Source organism: Manis pentadactyla, chromosome 3, assembly GCF_030020395.1.
Source record: "Manis pentadactyla isolate mManPen7 chromosome 3, mManPen7.hap1, whole genome shotgun sequence".
NCBI lineage: Eukaryota > Metazoa > Chordata > Mammalia > Pholidota > Manidae > Manis > Manis pentadactyla.
Genome location: NC_080021.1, coordinates 746,925 through 770,596, shown reverse-complemented (window position 1 = coordinate 770,596; position 23,672 = coordinate 746,925). Strand labels below are relative to the sequence as shown.

Sequence of the window (23,672 nt, the reverse complement as noted above, 5' to 3'; positions counted from 1 at the left end):
GGGCTAAAGCCCCAGGCTGCAGTGGGGGTGGCTGATCAGGAACCCCCCACAAAGGTCACGCCTGCAGTCCACGGAAGCAACACCTCTATTAACGTCCCCAGCATAGACCAAGGCCGCCTAGGTGAAGAGGCGGATGGTGCCGTCAGCCCCCGAGGAGAAGACCCAGGGCTGGGTGGGGTGGAAGGCCACGTCCAGCACTCCCAGGCCTCGGGTCAGCACGTGCCCCTTCAGCACCTTCACAGGCACCAGCAGCGGGTTCTGAAGCAGGTCACTGTGAGGAAGGCATGGGCTCAGGACATGGGCACACGGCCCCACAACCCCAGAGTCCCGGCGGGGCGGGTGAGGTGGGCACTCACTTGTACACCATCCCGTGGCACACAATGACGCTGCCGTCATCAGAGCCAGATGCAAAGAGTGGGTACCGGGCGTGGAAGGCCACAGCCCGCAGGGCCTTCTTGTGGTGCCTGGTGGGTGGAGGGGGGAAGGTCAGATTGAGGGCAGGTTTGGGGGGGTCCTGCCAGCCCACTGCACCCACCCCAGCACCTCACCTTAGCACCCTGTACGGCCTGGTGGACAGGTCCAGATCGAACCACACCAGCTTGCTGTCGTAGCTGCCACAGATGACATTGTCACCTGGGGAGCAGATTCATGGTGGGGCCCTGCGGCCTTGCCTGGTGCCCCCGCCCCCACCTCCAGGGCACACCCACACCCACCTGCCGGGTGCACTGCCAGGCTGGACACCCATTTGCAGTTTGGCACCAGCTTCTTGGTGAGCTCCTGGCGCAGCAGGTGGTAGAGACGGACACTGCGCTGAGAGGCCGCCAGCAGGAAGGGCCGCACGGGGTGGAAGGCCACGCGCTGCACCTGCCCGTGGCTGCGGCGAAAGGGACTCTGGCTGCGGCGCCGGCTCAGCTGGTGGATCAGCACCTGGGTGTGGCCCGAGGTGGCCAGCACCACGGCCATGTAGTCCCCACGCCCGTGCCAGGTCGCCTGTGTCACTGGCTGCAGAAGGGCGAGGTCAGCTGCGGCGGGCCCTCCCCGCCCACCCCCGTCCTCTTCCAACACCCCCACAGCTCCCACCTTGTCGTGGCAGATGTACAGCCGCAGGCCCCTCTGGCGCTCCGGCTCAGAGGCCTCCCGCCAGCGGGCAGGCTGCAGGGCAGGCTCCTCGGGTGGGGCGAAGGCACCCAGCAGCTGGTCTGTGCTGCCCACCACCAGCCGGTCCCCCAGGCCCGGGTTCAGCAGCAGCACCGTGTCCTCCCTGCAGGCCAGAACCACACACAGCCCCTCAGGCACAGGCTTGCCACTGCCCCCGCAGCCCTCGCCTGGCACTTACACTGCCACAGCCACCAGGCAGGTGGTGGGGTTGGGATTCCAGGCAACGCTCTTCACCACGCCACCCACGGGAACGGTCTTCATGCAGCGGGCAGTGGCCACCTCCCAGAGCCGCAGCGAGCCATCATCAGAGCCTGGACGGGGCAGACAAGGCCTCAGTACCTGGCCCTCCCCCTGCCCCCAACTCTGGGACTGCCCCCACACGGGCTCACCTGAAGCCAGCCACTGACCCCCCGGGGAAACACTCAGGCAGCGGACAAGGTCGCTGTGGCCCCTGTAGACCTACAGAGCAGCAGTGAGGAGACAAGACACCCAGCAGGCGCACCCCCACCCCCACCCCCCGCCTGCTCACCAAGGCCTGGCAGGTGGGGAACGGCCGCAGGTCCCGAGGCCGCGGCAGTCTGGGGATGAGGTCTTCTGGGTCCACATTCACCTGTGGCAGGAGGGCACTCAGTCTCCCTGCCCATCCTCAGGGCCCCGCCAGGCACCCCACCCCCACACACCCTCATCTTGCGCTGCCGTGGGCACAGGTAAAGGTCAAGACAGCGCTCGAAGCGTTCCTGGATGAAGCGGCTGTAGGCGGGCACAGCCCGTAGGCTCAGGAACTTGCATGGCAGGAAGTCATGCTTCCTCTCGCTGGGCTCCTGCTGCTCCCATGCCAGGCGCTGCAGAGACAGGGGTGAGCCGGGGGCCGGGGACCGGGGCCACCTGCCCACCCTATGCCAGGCCCACCTCCTCCTCGCTGGGCAGGTACTCTGGAGGTGGGTTGTAGGACTCGGCATGGCCAGGCAGGGCCAGCTTGGGGGCAGGTACGTGCATCTTGTGACGGCCCAGCACAGCATTGGGGTCCTCCTGGGCCCACAGGTCGTAGAAGCTGGGGGTGGGGTCCCGGGGCCGACGAGGCTGGACCCAGCCCATCTTGATGGCATGCACCAGGCGTGAGACCTGTGGACGGGCTTGGTCAGAGCAGGCTGTGGGTGGGCTCCCAGGGGCAGGACCGGACCCACCTTCTCCTTCTCCACCAGAGATGGGATGAAGCTGCGCTTGTCTGCAGGCCGGTTGGTCACTGGGTGGATCATGAGGTCCCCGCTGAAGAAATCCACGGCCGGCTGTGGGGACAGACACAGGCGTGTGCGCTGGGGCTCTACAGGAGCCTCAGGCCCCCCGGGGCCAGCGGCGGCCACCTACCTCATGTGGGTTGACGCTCCCATCCCCAAATTGGCCCCTCTGCAGCCGCTGCACCAGGGCCACCTGCTCATCTGTCAGCCGCACGTTGTGCCCAGTCATCCGGTCCCGGACTGTGCGCCTGGGGGACCACTCGTCAGAGCCCAGCCGGTGGGGGTACCCCATGGGCCCCGCCCCACCCTGCAGGTCTGCCCGCTCACCAGTGGTCAGGGTCGTCCATTTTGTCCAGAAACTGGTCCAGCTCATCACGGGTACGAAGGGGCTTGTAGATGTGCCTGCCGTCCAGGTCATAGCCCACATGGGGGAAGTCATCGTACCACTCCAGGGGCACGTTGCCCACCGTGTTCCGGACATCCTGGGCAGCAGGCCAGCCTGTCAGCACTGAACACCCACGGGGCCCGCCCCTCCTGTCAGGTCCCCCTGGAGATCCGGATGAGGAGAGCAAAGGGTCTGGCCTCGAGGCTGGTGGCAACAGCACCCAGGCCCTCGTCTGACACATGCCCTCTCCCGATGTGTGACGTGGCACGGTGGCTGGTGCTGTCCCCACCCCCCTGGCCCTTGGAGGCGCCGGAGCTGTACCTTCACATTTTCCACTGAAGTGGTGCCAACCCCAGAGCCTCCCCCTACGGATTCCTTGGCTGGGGCTCTGGGCAGCCACAGACAAGGGTGACCTCATCGCCCATGGGCTCCCTCCCCTGGCGGGGGGCCTCAGGCAAAGTGGGTAGCCACAGGCAGGGACCTGTAAGACCCTGACAGCCCACTCCAAGCGGAAGCAGAAGCCACTCTGCTCTGCAGGCATCTGAGGATCCCCTAAGCCCCAGGTCCTGCCCCCCACCCCAGAGCAGCCGCATTCCCGGACACATTCCTGGCCAAGGCCCCTGCCAGCCACCACCCTCCCTCCGCCCAGCACGGGGACTGCTGCCCAGGCGGCCACTTCCTGCACCAGGAGCCACGGAGAGGGACCCCAAGGAGCCCGAGGCGCCCCTTGCAGGACAGGGCCCCCTGGACCCTGCTCCCCTGCACCTGCCTGCCCCAAGACCTGCCGCGCACAGTCCTCCCAGCTGCTGTGGCCCTTCTCACTGTAGGATGCCCTTCTTTCTCCTTGGCACAGGGTGAGGGCCTCCCGGTCTACACAGACTGAATCCAGTCCACACCGCCATCTCTGAACCGGACAGACCCGGGCAAAGGCCCACTGCAGCGTGAGGCAGGGCAACAGGCACGGGCTGGGGAAGAAGGGTTGGTTCCGGGCAGGGGGCCTGGCTTGTGTCGGGTCTGGAGGGGGTGGCTGATGCCAGCAGGGGGCAGGTGCAGGGCTGATGGGCTGTGCCACAGGGCAACCCCACCAGCAAATCGGTGGGGACAGCCCGGGGAGGGGGCCCTCCACCTGGCACACGGGGCTCAAGTGAAGCGCGGGAGGGAGACAGGGTGTGGCCGGCTCGGGGCCAGGGCAGCCGGGTTAACTCGGCCCTGGTGGGGGAGGCCAGGGTCCGGCGCCTCTCTTGACCTTCCTGCCCCGCCCCACCCCCACCCCCACCCCCGCTGAGGGGGAGGGGAGGGCGCCGCACGGCCCTAGGGCCATCCCGAGGGGGCTCCCGCTTCCACCACATCCCCCGGAGACAGCAAGATGCTCCAGGCCCTTTCCTTCCGCGCGGCGCGGGGAGGAGGGACGCAGGGCCCCTGCTCCGAGCGGCCTCCAGGGGCTGGGAGGCGGGGAGGGGGGCGGGCCGGCGCGGGGGAGGGGCCGCCGCTATAAAGGCCGAGCCCGCGGCCCCGCTCCAGCCCGGGACGCACACGTGCGCGCGGCGCCCAGCCCGCGGGCGCCCCGAGACCGCCGCCCGCCCGCGAGGCCCGCGCGGACGGCGACATGCGCTGCGCGCGGCGGAGCTGACGGCGCGCCCCCGGCCATGTCCTTCGCCATGCTACGCTCGGCGCCGCCGGGCCGCTACCTGTTCCCCGAGGTGAGCCCCCTGTCGGAGGACGAGGACCGCGGCAGCGAGAGCTCGGGCTCCGACGAGAAGCCCTGCCGCGTGCACGCCGCGCGCTGCGGCCTCCAGGGCGCCCGGAGACGCGCGGGGGGCCGGCGGGCGGGGGGCGGCCCGGGGCCCGGCGGGCGGGCGGGCCGCGAGCCCCGGCAGCGGCACACGGCGAACGCGCGCGAGCGGGACCGCACCAACAGCGTGAACACGGCCTTCACGGCGCTGCGCACGCTCATCCCCACCGAGCCGGCCGACCGCAAGCTCTCCAAGATTGAGACGCTGCGCCTCGCCTCCAGCTACATCTCGCACCTGGGCAACGTGCTCCTGGTGGGCGAGGCCTGCGGCGACGGGCAGCCGTGCCACTCGGGGTCCGCCTTCTTCCACGCGGCGCGTGCAGGCAGCCCCCCGCCGCCGCCAGCCCGCGACGGCGAGAACGCCCAACCCAAACAGATCTGCACCTTCTGCCTCAGCAACCAGAGAAAGCTGGTGAGTGTCCCGCGCATCCCCGGGGAGGGAAGCAGCCAGGACGTGGCGCCCCCGCCTGCAGGCACCCTGCCGGCCGCGGAGGCGGGAGGCGGGAGGCGGGGCCGCAGGCAGGAGCCTCCAGCAGCACCTGTAACCCAGGAGCGGCGCCCGGGCAGGGAGGACCGGCAGGGCCCAGCTAGCCGCCAGGCCTGGGCCTTGTCCCCACAAGTGCCCAGGACACACGCTCCCCGCGGGCCCAGTAGGGGTCTGGTAGGAAGGTGGGGGGACACCGACCCGGAAGGGGCTGGGGGACCAGACCACAGCTGGTTCTAGGAACTCTGGCCACCCACCCTGCCCTACAGAAAAGGAGCTCAGGAGGGACCAGGTGGCAAGGAGTTCCCCCTCCCAGGGTCCTCTTCTCTGCCACAGGCCTAAGGCGTACCTGCCACCTGCCATGTGTCCCCAAGCCCCCGCCCCTGGGGCTGCCCACACAGACCTAGTGTCGCCTGCAGGCAGAAGGCTGGTGGGAGGCGTGGGGGAGAGGGCCACTTTGTGGGGAATGGCTGGCTGTGATTTACAGCCCCTGCGGTGCTTGGTGGCACCGGAAAAGCAGGGTGAGCAGGGAGAAAATACGGCACGGCTTTCCCGATCCCCATTTCCTCTCCAGACAGCACGCGCGAGCTCCTGGGGCCTGAACATCTGGGAAATTTAATTTTACAATTCCGGCTGTGCAGCAGCACACTCCTCCCCACGCTGCTCGGGGCTCTGGGGTGCACACCGAAGGGGGTGCTTCTAGCACCCACCACTGGAGGCCTCAGCATCCAGGGGCAAGCCCGGAGGTGCGGGCTGGCACTGGCTTCTGCCCTGTCAGACCGACACTGCCCCTCCCCTCTGCAGAGCAAGGACCGCGACAGAAAGACAGCGATTCGGAGTTAGAGGTGGAAGCAGCGGGGTAACCCAGGCCCCTCACGGACCTGACTTGGACACAGGCCTTCCTAAAGGGCACCCACCAGGCCAGTTCCACCCCCAGCTGCCAGGGAGGCCGACGGACAGACAGGCGGCAGCAGGCCTCTGAGCTGGCCTAGCACTTGCCCAGACTCACTGGAACTTTCCACGCTGGCTTCCTACCTGGGTTTTCTTCTGGCCACTACGTACTGGCATCTTGTGTCTTTGATATGATAATATAAAGTCTGGAAATTTTGTATAATTAAAAACAGTATCTTTCAAACATGGAAGTACACTTCTCTCGAACAGTTCAGAATCCAGCTGGAGCCCACACACCACCCCTTGGGGCTCTCTCTCCACACGTCCTGTCCACCCTGGGCTAGGAGCAACCCTGTTCTGGGAGGGCCCTCACCTTCTAGGGCTCTCAGGGCCATCGCTACCCAGACGTGAGGCCCCTCCCGCCGGGGAACTGTGGTGTGGTGGGCCAGAGGACACAGGTGAGGAGGGTGAGCACGCTGCCCCACTAAAGAGACCAAGGGCCTGCCTGGCACTACGCCCTCGCGGGGGTGAGAAGAGCCGCGTTCATAGCTTGCACCATGCTGGGCCTTGGGGTGCTGCCGGGCAGAGTGGGCTCCCAGGTCTTGCTGGACCTGGGGCACAGGCCAGGGGACAGCCGCCTGCTTGTACCTCCAAGTGCCCATCCCAGGCACCCAGAGCTCTGGGGCCCACCCCTGCCAGGGTTGCCCCAGCTCCCCTGCCCCCATCCCTGCACTCAGCACCTTGCAGCACAACCCTCACCAAGAGGATTCCTAGCTGCTATCACTGCACCCAGCGAACTCCTCAGAGACCCCACTTGGCTGTGAGAAGGGTGATTCAGGCCCCTCCCTGAGTTGTGCACAGCTGGCTGGCCATTAAATCCTGCAGATGACAATTAGGGTTGCTGGTGTGAGTGCCACGGGTACAGAGGGAGGAAAAGTAAGCAGCACCACCAACCTGGCAGGCCAGAAGCCCAACTTCCCACCAGCCAGGGTGGGGCGTGACCCAGAGCACCAGGTGCCGCCCAGGCCTTCCAGCCCTCGGTGCAGGACCATGCCAGGTGCCGAGGCCCACACGGGCACCCCAAAGGGCTGGGCCTGAGCTGCCCCTCCTCTGCACGGACAGGCTCCGGTGAGCTGCAGAGTAGGAAGCAGCGGTGTAACTTTGGAGGAAATTCTCAAAATCACACGGCAGGTTCCACTCGGAAACCCAAAGCCGAATTTCCTCTCTTTAATCCTGCAGGAGCCTACAGCTGGCCGGGGGCGGGGGAGAGGGTAAGGTGGCCACTCCCTGCCCGCCTGCCTAGAGAGCCAGGATGCAGGCAGGGTATGTGGGGTCCCCCTTCCCCTCCTGGGTACTGAGGACCCTTTGAGAATGACCTGAGGGAGGGAGGGAAGAATCCGGGCAGGCAAGTCCCCCACTGTCTCTGTGCAGCCTCCCCCTGCATGGCCACAGGTGGGTCCACAGCCCACCTGCCCCTCACCCACTGGCCTCCTATTTCACACCTGGGTCTGAGTGGGTGTACACCTCTCATGAACCCTCCCCAGTCGACAGGTAGCCCAGCGGGTGGTCACAGAGTGGCCAGGGAGGTGGCAGGGACAAAAAGGGGAGCAGGCCCTGTGGAAGGCCCCAGAGACAGTGCAGAGGGAGGGGACCCTGGCCCAGAGCCCTGAGCGGGAGGGGATGCCAGGTCAGGTCACTGCAGAGGTGGGACGTCGGTGGGAGGGAACAGGCTGCTGGGACAGTCCCCAGAGGCCTGGCCAGTCAGGGCCCAGTGCATGTAGGCCAAGCCCTCAGCTGCTGGACCTGTGACTCCAGCAGGCCTGCAGCTTGGCTGGACGCAGGCCTGAGCCCTTGCTCTCCGAGCTGCGAGCTGCACACGGTAGCACTGGTGGGAGGTAGGCCTGGCCCACCAGCCAGCAGGAGGGGTGGGGGAGGCGCACCCCGTCACCCTCCACTGCTCCAGAAATTCAAACCAGACTGGGGGTGGCAGCCAGCCGAGCACCCTGGCCCCACGAGTCCCCTCAGCTCCCCAGCCACCGGGCACACCACAGCCCTGGCTTCCTCCCCAGAACGCTGGCCATGCGTCCCACCCAGTGAGCTCAGGCGCCAGGACCCAGGGCTCCCTGTGCGGGTGCGGAGGCACTGGAAAGGAGGGGGCCACCTGCACCCTGGGCCGGCAGCCGCCTCTGCAGGCCAAGCTGGGCTGGAGGCACTGTGCTCGGCCTCGGCTGCCGGCGGCACCACATGATCCATCACCAGGCCGCCCTCCGCAGGCCAGCCGGCCCCCACCCTGCTCAGCACCTGCAGGCTGCCAGGAAGCACATGGGACCCTGAGGGGCCGTGCCTGCCGACCCTGCCAGAAGCCCAGGCGGAGGGCAGGGCCCCCCCCCCCCCCCCGGCCGGGCTCTCCTGGGGCTCCCTCTGCCCCCAGGGCAAGCCTTTGGGGCCAGGCAGCAGGGGCCCCACCCCCAGACTGCACCGGACACAGGCCGCGACTGGCTGATGCGCCGGCTGGGGTTTTTCCGCTCTCGTGAGCCCCCTCCCCTCCGCCGCCCCAAAGTGGCTGCAGCTGTCAGGACCGCAGATTGGAACTGCAGGTACGGCCTGGCCCGCCGCCCGCCCCCCTCCCGCGTCTGTCTGCGAGAGAGGAAGCCGGCCCACCTCTGCAATCCTTCACTCTCTCCTCGTTGCCGCTCCCACCTGTCCCCTGGGAGCCAGGGGTCAGCCGCCCTCGCTCGGGCTCCCTCTTCCCGCGCCCCGCTCCGATTACAATGCCGGCAGTGTTCACTCCGCCCCCCCTGCACGACGCTCCCGCCTGTCTAGGACGCGCTCGGCCTCCGCACTGGGCCTCCCCGCGCGCCTCCGCGGCTGGGGCTGTCGGAGCGCCCACCGCCGGGCGGAGGAGGCCGGGCTGCCCGCCCACTCACCTGCTGCTGCTGCTGCGCCCGCAGAAGGTTCAGCAGCCAGAGTCCAGGTGCGCAGACCAAAGAGGAGAGAGCCATTTCTGCCCGGCTTCTTCCTGCCCCAAAGCCCAAGGCCAGCTGAGGGGACCCCATCAAGAGACACGGGCAGAAGCAGGGCCCACTGGCTGCACCCAGACTCTGCCATCAGCTGCCCCTCCCATTTGCCAATCCAGGTAGAAGGGCACCTCTTCTGAGGCTGGCCCGGATGCCACCACCTCCCTCTGTCCCTCACAGGCCCAGGGCCCCTCCGAGCACACTGCCTGGCCCCTACCAGCACCTCCACAGCTGGCGGGGGCAAGTCTGCCCCCACAGGGTCCCCAGGTTCCACGGGGTGGGGAGGGGGCGCAAGGCTGTCCCCGCTCCCAGGCGCCCACCCACCTGCTCCTCTCCTGGAGCTGACAGGGTTCAAGGGCCATTCCCACACGGGGCACCCTGATTCGTAGCTTCCTGCAGGCAGTGGTTCCCAGAAACTCCCTCAGGAGACCTGGGGGTGGGCCCGGGCCCGGGACACCCTTGCTGAGTGGTGAAGGCCTGTTCTGAGTCCCATTATTCAAAGGCAGGCCTGGTCCCACGGCCCCACAGAACCCCCAGCCCCACTCCAGCCACCTCTGAAACGTCACTCAGGGGGACACCTGAGTCCACACACAGCCCACACGCAGCCAGACCGTGTGGCCTGTCCCCAGCACACGCCCTCTGCTCCACAGCCAGCACCCCTTGCCCACCTTTCCTATTGAGCTTCCAGCTCTTGGCTCTGCCAGCCGCACCGCCAGCCCCAGGGCAAACCTCTCCAGAGGCCCCCGTCCCAGCACCTCCCACCCACCTGCCCGGCTGGGCTCCCACTGCCAAGGGCACTTGCTCCCTCCAGGTGGCCTCCACCACCCACGTACGCCACCTTCCCGTCAGCTGCCACACAGCCCCGAAGGACCCTGCTCCGTCCCGGCACGCTCATCGCACTCTCCAGAAGGGGCAGCTGCTCCCACCACGGTGCCCTCCTCACTCACAGCCACCCTGCACTCCCCGGGGGAAGCCTCTTCCCCAGCTAGGAAATCAGATGCAGCCAGAGGCTCCTGGGAAACACCAGGCCAATGTGAGGCGGGGGCAGGGCTGGCAGGAGGAGGCCCAGAGGTGGGGCTGAGCAAAGGCACCCAGGGGCTGGCTGAGGCCTCCAGCAAGGCCGTGGGTCAGTGGTGCACGGGCCCTTTGCAGGCAAGCCAGCTGGGGCAGACTGGAAAGGGACTGGGCCCCAGGAGCCCAGCCAGCAGCCCCATTCGGAGGCCAGCCGTGGGGGTGGGAGGCCGCCAGGGAGGCCGCGGCTCTGCAAGGCCGCCACAAGCAGCTCAGAAACCTGAGCCGTCGGGCTCCTGCTGCCAACAGCGACGCAAGTGCAGTGGGCGGGCGGCCGGAGGAACGGGCGGCCGCCAGCGCTGGAGGCAGCTGCCGGTTCAGTAGCTAGGAGAAGCCATTAACGGCGTTTGGCTAGAGAGCAGAGGGGATCGCAGGTTCTGGATGCAGACAGGCGGGCCCCCGCGGGATCCCGAGCCACGGCAGGCCGGTCTCGGGGCACAGGGCTACTGCCCTGCTCCACCCGCGGAGGCCTCCCGGGGGCCAGGAGGGTCTCCGGCACCTGGCGCCCGCAGCGGGCTGAGGACAGGAGGCTCCTCCCAGCCTCTCTGGTGGGAGTCCGTGGCTGCCCTGAGCCCCTCACTCGCACGCTTCCAAGGCAAAGGCTGCTCCTCAGCCCGGCACCTGCCTCGGTTTCTCCCAGCTGTTCCAGGCAGAGAGGAGGGACTGTCTGCCGAGCCTGCGAGGGGCCCTCCCCACATGTCCCCACCCGGGTCCGGGAGGCAGGACGAGATCAGTCTGCGAGGTGCCACGGGAGAGGGTGAGGCAGACACGTGGGGCAGGGTGACAGCTCCCTGGCTCCCACAGCCAGGACCCCTGGCAGGCCTGGAGGTGCATCCAGGGATCCCCAGCCCTTCTACAGCGCGGGCATGCATTTGGGGGAAGGTACCAAGGGAGACAGGCCTCAGGCTCCCCCAAGCTGGACTGTCGCTCACCTGTCAGCGTCTGGGATGCAGGGTTCCCCAAAGCCAGGCTAGCAGAGGCCAGCACTCAGAGGACCCAGAAGCCCCCGTGTCCCCCAGACCAGGCCTCAGACCCAGACCCAGGGGGTGGGCAGGGCCCGGGGGCAGTGGGGGCTGCCGTGCCTTCAAGGTTCTCTCCCAGAGGCACACAGCCCATCAGGACCCCTCCTGGGGGCCACCGAGAGCCTGGGTGAGGACTCGGATCCACTGCCACCCCCAAGGACACTGCTGGGAAAGGGGCTGCCTCGACACGGGCACCAACCACAGGGAGGGGAAGGCCTCCAAGCCCCTCCCACACCCTCTTGGTCACCTTGTAGCCTGGCTCTGAACCCCCTACACCCCACCCGTCCAGGCCCCTAGTGGGGCCCCCTTGCTGCCCCAGCCTCTTTCCCGAAGCCCACCCCACCCTGCCTGGGTGAAGGTGGCACTCGCGAGCACCCCTCAGAAGAGGGGAAGCATCTGTCCGGCTGGCCTGGCTCCTGAAAGCTGAGCTCTGTCGCCCCCTCAAGCCGCCAGCTGGCTGTGCTGGCAGAAGCTCAGGTAGGGCGGGCATGGCGGCTCCCTCCTGTCACTGAGGCCAACATATGGGATAATCATTGCCAGAGGAAGCAGCCCCTCGGCCCCCGCAGCCCCTGCGGCCCCCGAGACCCTGGACCAGGCCGGAGGAGCACCTCCCTGTGGGCAGGCTGGAGGGCCGCCCCCAGCCTCTGCACTCCATTTACAATCATCATCGATTTCTCAAAATACCAAATATAAAAAAGTAGCCGACAGGATGTGGCTGCCGACAGCCAGAGCCCCTGGGAGGGGGGAGACAGGCAGGGAGCCGCGCTGTGCTGGCCCCTCACCGAGTGCGCCCGCTGCTCCGGCCAGGAAACCAATTTATTTTGTTTTGTCTCTGTTCTCTGAACACAGAGAGACCAGATCGGGCGGGCAGCCAAGGCTCCTGCAGCCGCTGCCAAGAGAGCGTGCGGGCGGGGGTGGAAGCCGAGAGGGGAGGAGACACGTGCCTCCACAGCCCCACAGCACTGGGCAGCAGGAGGCGCTCCTGAGGGGCCAGCACCCCCGACAGGCTGCCCCAAGGCTGCCCTCCAGTCCAGCGAGGCCTGCTGACCGAGGAGGCACACACTTGGTGAGACTTAACCCAGCGCGCTCGGGACAGGGGCCACAGACCTGCCAGGTGGCTTGAACACACAGGGAGGGACAGCAGACCAGCACCACAGCCACCCCAAGCTCAGAGCCCCTCAGCCTCCGGCCGCTCTGCACACCAGACTGAGCTCCCTAGTCCAGGCCCTGAACTCGACAGGACGCCAGAGAGAGGGGCAGGGTCTCCTGCACAAGGGCACCAAGTGCTGCCCTCGGGGCCTACAAGGCCAGCAGTGGACCCCAGCACATGCCGGTTGCTGTGAGGGAAGCCACCCCCAGCCTCTCCACGCCTACTGAGCATTGCTGAGCACGAGCACAGCCCCCATGGGATGCACCGGGACCCCAGTGTCAGCCAGCCACCCTGCAGATATGCCCACACTGCTGCCAGACCCCCGCCTTCCTGCTTTCCTGTGTCCCTGGCCCAAAATGGCTCTTCACATCGGGGTGGGGCCCAAGGCCAGGCTGCCATTCAGGCCTCACCATGACCTAACTGCCCTCTTCCCAGAGCTGTGCAGCCCCTGGAAAACCCCCTCCGCCCCCACCACACCACACGGCACCTCCTCGTCAGAACTGTCCTCCGCGTACTCATCGTCACCCGGCACGCTGGCCGCGTCTGTCCTTGGGGAAGGGGTCCTGGCCTGCGGAGAGAAGGGGAGAGTGGTTACGTCCGGCCGCTGGTGCCCTTTGGCTTCAGGCAGATCTCAGGCCCAGGGCCACCTGCCCCCTCCCTGGCAGTGGGGGATCGGGAAAAACTCCCTTCCGCTGATGCTGAGGCCACAGGTTCTGCCGCCTCCTATCTCTGAACAGCGGCAACCTGGCCCTGGGTCTCAGGACAAGATGGGGGTACAGAAACTCTAAGTGGGCTCCTTGGGGGTCCCACCCAGGGTCCTTTGTCAAGGGCCAGACCCACCACAACACCCAGGCTCCAAGGGAGGACTCCAGGGAGGGCTGATGCCTGGAGCCGACTGGGAAAAGGGACGGTCAGCTGCAAAGTCACCAGCCCTCCCACCTCTTCACAAAAACCCGGCTTCGGGGCTCCTAGCACAACTGCCCACCCACGGCCCACCAAACCCAGAGCCAGCCCAAGGTCAGGAGCAAGGTGGGGGGGCCGCCTGGCAGCAGACAAGGGCCAGGGGGTCACCTACACCTGGGCCGGGCCACCTGGGCACTCGGTTGAGTGCATGTGGCACTCACTGCCAGTGGCTTCCACAGGGGCCACAGCCAGTCCACTCTTGGGCGAAGACCTTTGTCCCAAGGAGGCCTCCCCAGGGCCTACAGCAGCAGAGCACCACATTCGGCCAAGCGGGGGGAGAGCCACCCAAGCACTGAGAATGCAGGCGTGACACGCCCCCGGCCGCCCTGTGCCACCCGCCAGTGAGCGGGCAGTACAGAGCATTCACACACCAGCCTGGAAAACAGATTCTCCCCTCAAAGGCTGGGGGACCGGGTGTACCGGAACTAGGACTGATGGGGAAAACAGCCCCACCTCTCACCCCTGGGGGCAGTAAAGTGCTCAGAGCCGAGCCGGAGCCCAGAGCCCACTACTCCCCCTGCCCAGCCAGGAGCCAAGGGCCTGCAAGGCCGCTCTTCCGCGGCCAGTCTCTCCCTCCATATAAGGAGGGTGGGAGACTAAGTTTTTTTCCAGGCCAGGAACAAGGCAGGATTCGGTTTCCACATTCCCCCCCTCAACCCCTGCTCTCCGCGTCGGGCTGAAGGAGCCCTGCCCAGGGAAAGTGGGTCAGTGCTGCCCAGCAGCGGGGGCTGTGGGTGGGGGGCATGGAGGAACGCTGCCCGGGCCGAGCTCCCACCCTCGCGGGCCGCAGGAGCCGGCAAGCACCCCTGCTCTGCCCAGGCCGCCAGGGGCACCTGGTGCCTCGCTGCGGGGGTCGGCCACGCCTCCCGTGCTTCCCCGCCCTGCGGCAGGCCCACAGCAACAGCCCACCCAGTGCCCCCAGCAGCACAGAACGCCCGGGGCCTGCACCACCTGTGCGGCAGGCCAGACCAACGTCTTGGCAGGGGCCGGACATGTCCCCTCGTCCAGCTTCCGCACAGTCACAGGCTGCGCCCCTGGAGGGGTCCTCCCTCCGCACGGGACGCCGCAGGGCCGATGGCAGCCGCCAGGGGGCAGCAGCGGAGCAGGGCGGGGCGCAGCCAGCTTCCCAAATCAGCAGACCCACCCCTCAAAGTTTGGGAACACTTTGTTGTGGTTGGGCATTGGGCATTTTTTAAAGAACTTAAGAAGATGGCTGAAATGTAAGCCACTAGAGGGATGCACACACGCCCTCACCCGCCAGCACATGAGACCCTGGCCCAGGGTGTAGACACAGGCTGAGGGGTCTGCCCAGATCATGCAGCCTGCAGGCCCTTCATGGGGCAGCCCCGGACGTGCCTTCGTGGGCTGGTCAAGGGGCTCGGTGGGCCCAAAGGGAAGCAGAGCTCTGCAGGCAGGTCCAAGACCGAGGACTGAGGGCCTCAGGGTGGGCACACCTGGGTTACAGAGCAGAATGGAATGAGCAGCCAGGGGACAGCAAGCCACGCCAAGGTGGGGGACAGGAGGACACCAGCATGGGAGGCCACGGGGCAGCAGCAAAGAGGAGAGCAGCGGGAGGGGGCAGTCGGAGCCCAGGACCAGCACCCAGGCAAAGCCAGAGGCACAGAAGGCGTGCTGACCTTCTGGGGGAGGGAAGCCGCACCAACAGCCGGGCAGCAGCAGTCTCGGCCTCACCTTGTCCCTGGACCCCAGGTGGCCTCTGGGCCTGGTCTCTGCTCACCCCCGGGACCAGAAGAGGGCCTGACGACCCCACGGGGCTCTGACAGCATCTGACAGATTGGACCTGTCGCATCCGATCGAAGGCATCTTACTGCGACCGTGCAGGAGACCCCCCAGCCTCAGGCCCAATTGGGCCACCAGCCAGCGCCAGTCACACCCCCACCCGTGTTGCCGCCAACCAGGCACATGACAGCCAAGCCCCTCCACCTCCTCCTGTGAGCAGGATGGCCGGTGCCGTGCTGCGTGGTGACTGAGCCCAGGTCAGTGGAGCTAAAGTCACTCCCTGAACTGCCTTCCCGATGGGGTCTGGTCAGGCCCACCCACAAGAGGAGGCAGCAGCCAGGACACCCTGTGGGTCAGCATGAAGTACAGCCAGGCCTGTTTGCACACTCCTGACCTCAGCAGAGATCGAGTCCAGACACTGGTGGTGACACAGAGTCTCAGAGAGCCAGGGGGCATCCGCACAAAGGAGCCTGAGAAGGTGAAGCCTGCTGATGACAACACGCTGCTAAGACCCCCGGGGAGCTGGGCACAGAAAGCCCCCGTGACACACCGGCTCTCCCAGAAGGGCCATACACGTCGGTATAGGAGGAACACACAGTTTTTAGAATAAACACACCAGTGGTGCTTAACGAGGCCAGAGACATCACAAGATGGACACCCTTGTTTCTCAGAGAAAAGGCAGGTGACTAGGGCAAGGGCAGGGTTGTTCCTGAGAATAGGCGGAACCCTGCATAAGGCCACAGCCGACATGCCCGACGGTGGAGAGCCGGGCCTGTGCTCTGCGCTTCCCCACCAGAACAGAGGTTCCACGGTGACTCAGTGCCACCACTGCAAATGGCCTGGTGGGGACAACCCCAAGGGCCCCACCTGCCCCTGGGCCTGATTCAGACAAGACCCAGGGACAGCCCAGACCAGAATGGCAATGAGATGAGGTCAGGGGCTGGGTAGAGGTGTATTCTGCCCACAGGAGAATGTGACTGTGGCTGTTTCAACCCATGACTGCAAACTGGATTTTCCTCTCAAGAAGCAGAACCTAGGTGCCCCACCGCCACATCCAGGTGGGCTTGTGGCTGCTTCACCTGCCAACAGGACGTGACTTTGGGCCTAGGTCAGAAAGGCCTTGCTCAGAGCCTGGAGCCCTGAGAAGGGACAGAGAGGCAGACAGGTGCCCAGGACTGCCAGCCATGCATATCACCCCAGCCAAGAGTGGAGGGGCCCAGCTGCTCCAGGACCCCCAAACATGGGGTGCAATCTGAGTGATGACCCTCCTGGGCAGAAGGGACCAGAGCCCAGGAGGGGCAGGGGAGTGGATGCACTGCTCGCAGCGGAGCCCCAGGGCCCAGCCGAGGAGTGCGCCTTCTGGCTGGTTAGAGGGGCCGTCCTGCAGCACAAGTGCCCGCCTGCGGACCAGGGAGCCAAGGCTGACCCCATACCCGGGGCACCTGCCCCAGCACTTCAAGGCCTCAAACAGCCGCTTTGTGCCACTTGTTTCTGGGGGGGTCCCTGGACAGGGAAGGTGCCGAGTCTGGGGTGACACGCTCAGTGGAACTGGAGGAGCCATGGCACCCACCACAGGTTCCCTGGATGGCGCCCCAAGGACGCTGCGAGGCCAGGCCTGGGCCTGAGAGTCACACGGCCCGTGGCACTGCGTCAGGGTGCCTCCTCTGCTCCCCGAAGCCCTCAAGAAACAGGCAGGCTCCCCCTGCCCAAGGCTCTGCAGGCAGCACCTGGGCAGCTGGAAAATGCGACCTACACACCAGCATTCTTGAATATGGCAGAGAACTAACCAAAACAGGAACTTCTGCACAGGAGCAGAAGGAAAAAAATAGGAAAAGACCATAAAAACAGAAAGGACCAAACCAGACATAAGCAGGAAAAATGAGTCCACACAAGCACATAGGGGAGAGATGGCTTTAAGTACACAAACCACTCAAATCCCGGGGCCCAGGAAGGCCAGCCTAAGCCCTGCAAAGTGCAGGATGCGGGACTGGCAGATCCCACCTGAAAGTGGAGGCAGGAGGGCTGTGGGGGTCAGCGGAGAGCCAGGCAGGGGTGGGACACAGCTGCGGGCGACGTGTGCAGGGAGACACCTGGCACACACACGCAGTGTGGCCCTCCCACTTCCTCGGGTGACGCAGGGGCAGCCAGCAGGTAAAGGCTCCCTGGCCGGGCATGGGGTCAGGGCCCCAGGTGAGCAGGTACCTGGCCTGGCAGTCCTGAGGGGCTGGGAGGGAGGAGTGGAGCTCAGAGGCAGAGAGAGGGAGCTGGCACAGAGGACGAGGGCGTTCCAGCCATGAGGCGGCCGCCACACCCAGAACACCGTGCCCTTCTGCACCTCTGGGCTCCCCTGCCTGAGTGAGCGAGCCTGTAAGCACAGCTTCCAGCCCCTGCCAGCACCCTGACCATCACACCAGGCCCTGCGGATGACCTGCCACAACTCGACCCCCCACCTGGGGTTAGAAACAGCGAGGCAGCAAATGCTTGCAAGGGCAAGCTGTCATGTTTTGGGTTAGTTTGATGCACAGCAACAGAAAACATACAAACGGAGAAAACAGCAACCTGCTCCTGGAACCTCAGCCCAGTATGAGGATGACCCTGGGGTGACCCCAACCCCACCTGGTCCGGTGAGAACATCTGGGCAAATGCTCAGCTGCTCCGATCTCGGGAAGAAGGTGACAGGGACTCTGGGATCAGGGCAGGAAACCGCAGCTCAGGGATGAGGGGCAAGGGGAGCTCTAGGAAGGGGCTGAAAAGCATGGGCAGATGGCCGCCCAGGGCCACCGGGCCCAGGACAGGACCCACACTGAAGCCCAAGGGAGTGGCGTGGAGGCCCAGGGGCCCAAGCTCCGAGGCAAACCCCAGATCCACACGGCACTCTGACCACGCAGCAGGGACGAGGGGGTGCGAGAGCAGCTGTGTCAAGGCTCAGGGTCTCAGCGGAGGCAGTTCACACAGAAACACAGGGAAGACACTTCATTCCCTGCAAAAGGGACAAGTTCACAAAGCCACAAGAGACCGCTTCCTATTTCGCAAGCTTCACCACATGCAGTGCCAGGGGCACAGAGGCACCCCTGCCCCAGGACACTCTGCAGACTCCACAGTGAAAAACACTCTGGCCCTCCGGCCCAGACATTCTCAGAATTTCTACCAGGAAGGCTGCGCACGTGAATAGGTGCAAGTGAGACCACAGCAGCCGTTTGACAGCAGAAGCGCCCGCGCCCTGGAGTCCGGAAACAGGCGCAGCCCACGCCAGGCCTGCTGTGCCAGGAGCGCCCGGACAGAGCTGAGTGGCCGTCCTTGCACATGATGGACCCACTGGAATCCACAGATTTATGGGGCAGGACTCCCGGAAAACAACTTTCCAGCCTTGCCAACTATCAGAGCAGTAAACACAGCCAACCCACACCCCTTAGGTAGCCGGCCACCTTCGTCACGTGATGAGCATGTCCAGGCAGATTGTCCCATCCCTGAAAGGCCCGGGGCGAACCACGCCTTCAGCCAGGGCCTGTGCCTTATGGCGCATGTCCTTGACACCACACAGGCAGCCTGACGGCGCGGCAGGACGCCCTTCGGATGTGTGAGACAAAGTGGCCAAGGGGGGGGTGGCAGCCCACCCACCCTTGGCGGGAAGTGGTGGAAGCCTTAAGACAGGGCATAGGGGACACATCCAGCCAAGATGTGGAGGAAACAGACGGTAACTGCCTGAACGCAGAAAAGAAGTGATGAGACCCAGGGGCAGTGTCAGCACCCAGCAGCCCTGATAAGAATCAGGCCCCAGGAAGAGGACGCAGGCCTGGGAGATAAAGCAGTGGGGCTGGTTTCTCTTGTCAAAGAAGCCATCTCATCCCTCAGTGGCGTGGCTCACCTAAGATTACTTCCAAGAGCACACAAGTGGCTGTGGCCAGAGCCAGGCACCACAGAGTCCTGAAGGCTTTCTGCTGAAGTGCTGGGACCCTGGAGAAGACATGCAGCTGGCGTGCCACCACAGGCATGGATTTGGACAACTAATGGTGGTAGGGAGACACTGACTCTAGAAACTGCTCAATGAAGGGGTCTTGGGTCGAGGCCCCATCTCCAGTGGCAGGAACATCTGGGCAGAAGCCTCCGTGGTATGACGTTGGACGGCCCACCAGATGCAGCAGGAATGTGGGCTGGCAGACCCCCCCCCGAGGGCCCTGACCCCGTGGGACCCCGCTCCCCGCCAGCATGGTGGGGAGGCTCTAGTGTGAGCAGCCCTGGCCTGGCTTCAGGGCAACAGAGGAGCAGTGTGACCAGGGGCGGCGCGGTGGGAGGCAGAGCACAATGAAACACAGGCCCTTGGATGCCTCGGCACAGCAGGCCACACTGACTGGCTGCCGGCTCACCTTCCACCTACAGGGCTGCAGGACAGGAACAAAACTCAGACACCACACAGCAGGGGCACAGCTGAAGGAGCGGAGTGACCAGTTCAGCTGGACAAAGGACGTGGGTGGCTGGTGAAGACTGGGCAGGGGAAGGAGATGGGGGATCCCCTGTATAAGGCCGAGAGTCCTCCCCCTCTACACGTGCTCTCGGCCTGGGGAACTCAAACTCGGCACGCAGGGCCATGCCTTAGAGCAGGGAACACTCTACAGAGCCACGTGTGCCCTTCAGTTACAGCACAAAAAAGCCAGAGACGTGAACGCATAAGCTGGGCAGGTCTGCAGCGGCACCCCTACAGCCAGCCGAACTCAGAACTGTGAACTGTGACCACAGAACCGTGTCCAGGCCACCCACAGAGCCAGGGGTGCAAAACAGGAGGAGGTGCCTCACCACGCAGGGGGCGCCACCGCCAGCAGAGCAGAGCTCCTGGCTTTCAGGGGCGCAGTCCCCCATTGAGGGCCATACCCACCCAAGTGCCCTGAGGGCTCTGACAGCACCACAAAGGCAGATAGCTGCTGCCCCTAGCCCCTCAGGAAGGTGGGCATCCCTCTCTCCTGGGCTGTAGCCTCAGGCCCAAGCACCCAGGCGGACATGCCCAACTCAGAGGGTGCAGACGCTAAGCACATCCGAGCAGGCACCCCGCGACCAGACTCCACTGGCCAGCAGCCCCTTCAGATACTCGTACACATTACCTACTTCAGAGAAGTAAGAATTATTGTTTATTAAGAAAGAGAATTACTTAATTCTTTAAATATTATTTAAAATCCTATTTACAAGAAAAGATAAAAATCCCCTTTTAAAGGAAGAAATTTAAATACTTAAATGTGTGGATCCTTAATTTTGAAAGGGTGGGAATACCCGGAAAGATGACTAAACTACAAACTGTGGCCACCACCTGGCACAAGGGCAGTGAGAGTAAGTGTCCGCTCCCCTGTACAGCATCCATGCCTGGGTTTTGCTGAGGAAGGTCTACCTGTAATTTTAAGAAGCTATAAAGAGGGGACCATACAGTTGCCTGTAATTCTACAAAACACAGGCAACACGGCTAGCACACCACCTCCCCTCTGGGCATGCCAGCGTTAAAGCTTGCATGGGGGAAGTTTTAAGTGTGATTTTAAATCTTTCTTCAAGGAAGCAGATCACAAACAAGCATGGCTTTTTGGCTTCCATTGTGGGAGTGAACTTCTGTATGAACCAAAATCCTAACTTTCAGAACACCAGGGCCACTGAAAGTATAGTTACAAACGTGTTTGTAAAACGTCCTAAATTTCAAATGCTGCATTTTAGCTAAATTCAGCTCTTCTCGCATCCTTCCTCACCACCACAGCAACAGGTCCACCTCCAAAGCCTTGGCCAGTAGGGCAGCGGGGGCTCTCTCACACAGTGCCTTGCATACAAATCCCTGTCTCAGGCTTTGCCACAGGGAACCCAGCTGATGCCAGCATAGCAAAGTGGGCAGAGTCCCAGGGGGCAGAATCCCCTGGGGGGTGTGGTGCATGCATACAGATTTCTGGGGTTCTGGAGAAGGGAGCACGGCACACCCAGCTCCAAACAAGCACTCTACTAAGCCCCGAACTTTCCCCCAGGTGCATCAGAGGAAGGATGAGGGCTTTGGGGTTCCCAAGGAAACCTGGAGAAAGCAGTGCAGGCACCCCAGAGAGCCCGAGGCTGGTGGACGCACTTTTCCCAGCCACCTCCTCTGAAGAGAGAGCCCACCAGGAGGGCCCTTGCTCACCCACCTGCACTGGCTGCCCAGCAGTCCTCTCTGTCCTCCTGTGGCCCTCATCACTGCTGGCCGCATCCTCTCCCTCAGTCGTGGCATCCTCACCGCTGTCACTGCCAGAGTCTTGGAGGCCAGAGAACACACTCTCCTCGCTGTCAGAGGGGCCAGAATCGCTGCCGTCCCCTGGGAGGCTGGGAGCAGGAGGGCAGAGGAAAGAGGGCTGCAAGAGCACAGTGTTGATGACGAGCAGACCCCACAACCCACCCACCAGGCACTGGGCACTGACCACAGACAGCTCTGTGTGGCCAGCCTCCGGAGCCTCAGCCCTCAGATCACAAGCCTCAACCTCCACCAAAACCATCCACCCAACTCAGGCCTTCCTCCCTTGTCCACTTTGTCAAAAGTAGGGCTGCATGCTCACAGAAGGGACACTCTCAAGTTCTCACAAGGGAGGAACTTTTCAAGGACAACATCACCTCCTTAGAGCTCAGTTCCCATCGCGTTACCAACACTGGCTTTCCGCCCTCCACACCCACTCTGACATTCACTTGGAGCCAAGAGGGAAAAGGGCAGGGGCTGCAGCCAGCACAGACTCGAGGGGCTTTTCCCTCCAGAAGTAGAAGTATCCGTACCCACCCAGATGGGGACAGCTGACCGTTAATTGTAAAGGTTGGTTAAAGAGTGATCAAAATGCCGCAAGCTCTACTTAAAAACAAGTATATATATACCCGTTCACCCCCTCATGGAACAGGACCAGAGCTTTTCCTGAGCAGAGTTCTGCTGAACAGGTGCCATTTAAATCCCCAACTGTACAGGACACAATGCACAGTGGGTGGGTTTCTCTTTGCTTTTGAAAGTGACACATGAACTTGTAGGCTTTTAGGAAGCATTTGAGTGCAGAATCCTAGACTGCACTGTTTTGCAACAGCTTACTAGTCCCTTACCTAATTGGACAGCCTGCGATTACCACTTATTCCACAACACTCAACTTAGTTTTCAGAGATGTGACTCTGGACACACACTTACATTGTTCATCGCCAGTATTTAGTTTGCTGCACAATGACAACAGCAAGTGAAAGTGGCATAAGCGGTTCGGGCGCAAATGGCTCTTGATGAGTACAAAGCCCAGTGGTGGAAGCAGCCCAGCCAGGCTCCGAGAGCTGCCTGCTGATGGGGGAGCCACACGAGGGCAAGTCACAAAGCGACAACCCAGCTAAACGGAGGCCAGAGAGACTCGACTGCCCATGCCCTTTTACGACGTTCCCCGACCTCCATACGCTGACATGCCCAGAACGGAGCCGGGGCCCGGCTGCACAGAACCGGCCCTGTTCCCAGTTAGAGGGCGGCGTCTGCGCAGCGGGCCCCGGGTCTTTTCGCGCCTCCTGCTCTCATATCCTTTCCCCTCCCAACGCCTCCGCAGGCACCGCGCGCGCGGACCTGTGCACCGAACACGCAGCCCGAGGGCCCGAGGGCCGCGGCGCGGGAAGCCAGCCGCCTCCTGCTCCCTTGCTCGGACCGCTCTGGCCTCTCGCCAGCCGCCCGGCGCACTCGCGCCGCTCGCGAACGCCCCCGGGGCCGCCCCGACCGAGTCCGGCAACCCTCCTCCCCCGCACTCCCAGCCCGCCGCCCTTCCGCGCAGCCCGCGGTCACCTCCTCCGGCTCCGGCCGCCGCTTCCCGGGCCGAGCAGCCGCCGCCGCCACGCACCCCACGTCCTGCGCGCCCGCCATGCTCCCGCCGTTCCCGACCCGCACCACTTCCGGCAGCGAGCGGCCGCGTGCCCCAGGGGCGGGGCCTGATTGGAGGCGTGCGCGAGTCCGGCGTGCGCGCGCCAGGGGCGGGCGGGTGGCGCCGGCAGGAGCGCGCCCGTCGCAAGATGGCGGCCGCCATGCTAGGCCCCGGGCCTGTTTGTGCGCAGCGGGCGGTGGCGGCGGCGCGGCCCCGGCGGCGGCACTAGCCCGGCCCTCGGCCCCCGTCCTCGCTCCTCTCCTCCGCCTGTCCTCGCCTTGCCCGGCATGGATCTGCCCGTGGGCCCCGGCGCGCCGGGGCCCAGCAACGTCCCGGCCTTCCTGACCAAGCTGTGGACTCTCGTGAGCGACCCGGACACCGACGCGCTCATCGGCTGGAGCCCGGTGAGGGGCCGGGGCGCGTCCGCGGGAGGGCAGGGTTTGGGGCTGCGAGCCCGGGGTTTCGGAGGCGCAGCGTCGGGTCCTGCGCCGGGTCGGCCCCTGCCCACGCCCAGCAGCGCGCGCTGCACGGCGGGCTTCGCCTCTGCCGGGCTCCGCTCGCTGTCGGACGGCTGCGCAAGTGTCTGTGCTTAGAACAAAAGCCAGCGCCGCCGCGAACATTGTGCCTCATATTTTCTCAGAGGAGTCATAGGGTGGTGTGGTCCGCGGCTTTTCGAAGAAAATCAGGACTTGGCGTGAGTCAGAGGGCGTTGCTCTAGTGCAAAAGGAAGGGAAGCGAAAACAAAGTAAAACATCGTAAAGTTCACGTAGACCTCGAGCCCTCCGTCCTGGGATCCCAGAGCCGAGTTTCCCAAAAGCGGCCTCGTTGTTCCTTACTCGCACGGAGTCTTTATGCACTTCCCCGTCTCCAGTTGCCTGGCAGCAGGCTTGTTTACGTGGTCCGACCCCGCAGGA

General features: G+C 64.6%; 2 protein-coding genes across 4 annotated transcripts; one reads left to right on the top strand and one right to left on the bottom strand.

The window, feature by feature from the left end:
* Window positions 1–67: 67 nt before the first annotated feature.
* Window positions 68–23,436, bottom strand: BOP1 (BOP1 ribosomal biogenesis factor). Of its 3 annotated transcripts, none has more exons than XM_036923123.2 (16): window positions 22,683–23,430; window positions 21,049–21,252; window positions 12,693–12,773; window positions 2,721–2,875; window positions 2,524–2,641; window positions 2,343–2,444; window positions 2,068–2,280; window positions 1,839–2,000; window positions 1,688–1,768; window positions 1,548–1,617; window positions 1,337–1,469; window positions 1,081–1,261; window positions 714–1,002; window positions 549–633; window positions 357–464; window positions 68–271 (listed from the first exon to the last, which is right to left on the bottom strand). In XM_036923123.2, the coding sequence occupies exons 1-16, from the start codon at window positions 23,376–23,378 to the stop codon at window positions 118–120; spliced, it is 2,832 nt and encodes a 943-aa protein (XP_036779018.2). In that variant the 5' UTR covers window positions 23,379–23,430; the 3' UTR covers window positions 68–117. The 3 variants fall into 3 exon arrangements, 2 of the variants coding, with proteins under 2 accessions (XP_036779018.2, XP_036779019.2); XR_008996088.1 differs by having other exon boundaries at window positions 173–271; window positions 549–611; window positions 22,683–23,436; XM_036923124.2 differs by lacking the exon at window positions 21,049–21,252 and having other exon boundaries at window positions 22,683–23,433.
* On the top strand, window positions 4,425–5,996 carry SCX (scleraxis bHLH transcription factor). Its single transcript, XM_036923135.2, has 2 exons — window positions 4,425–4,982; window positions 5,859–5,996. The coding sequence occupies exons 1-2, from the start codon at window positions 4,425–4,427 to the stop codon at window positions 5,895–5,897; spliced, it is 597 nt and encodes a 198-aa protein (XP_036779030.1). The 3' UTR covers window positions 5,898–5,996.
* Window positions 23,437–23,672: the final 236 nt, after the last annotated feature.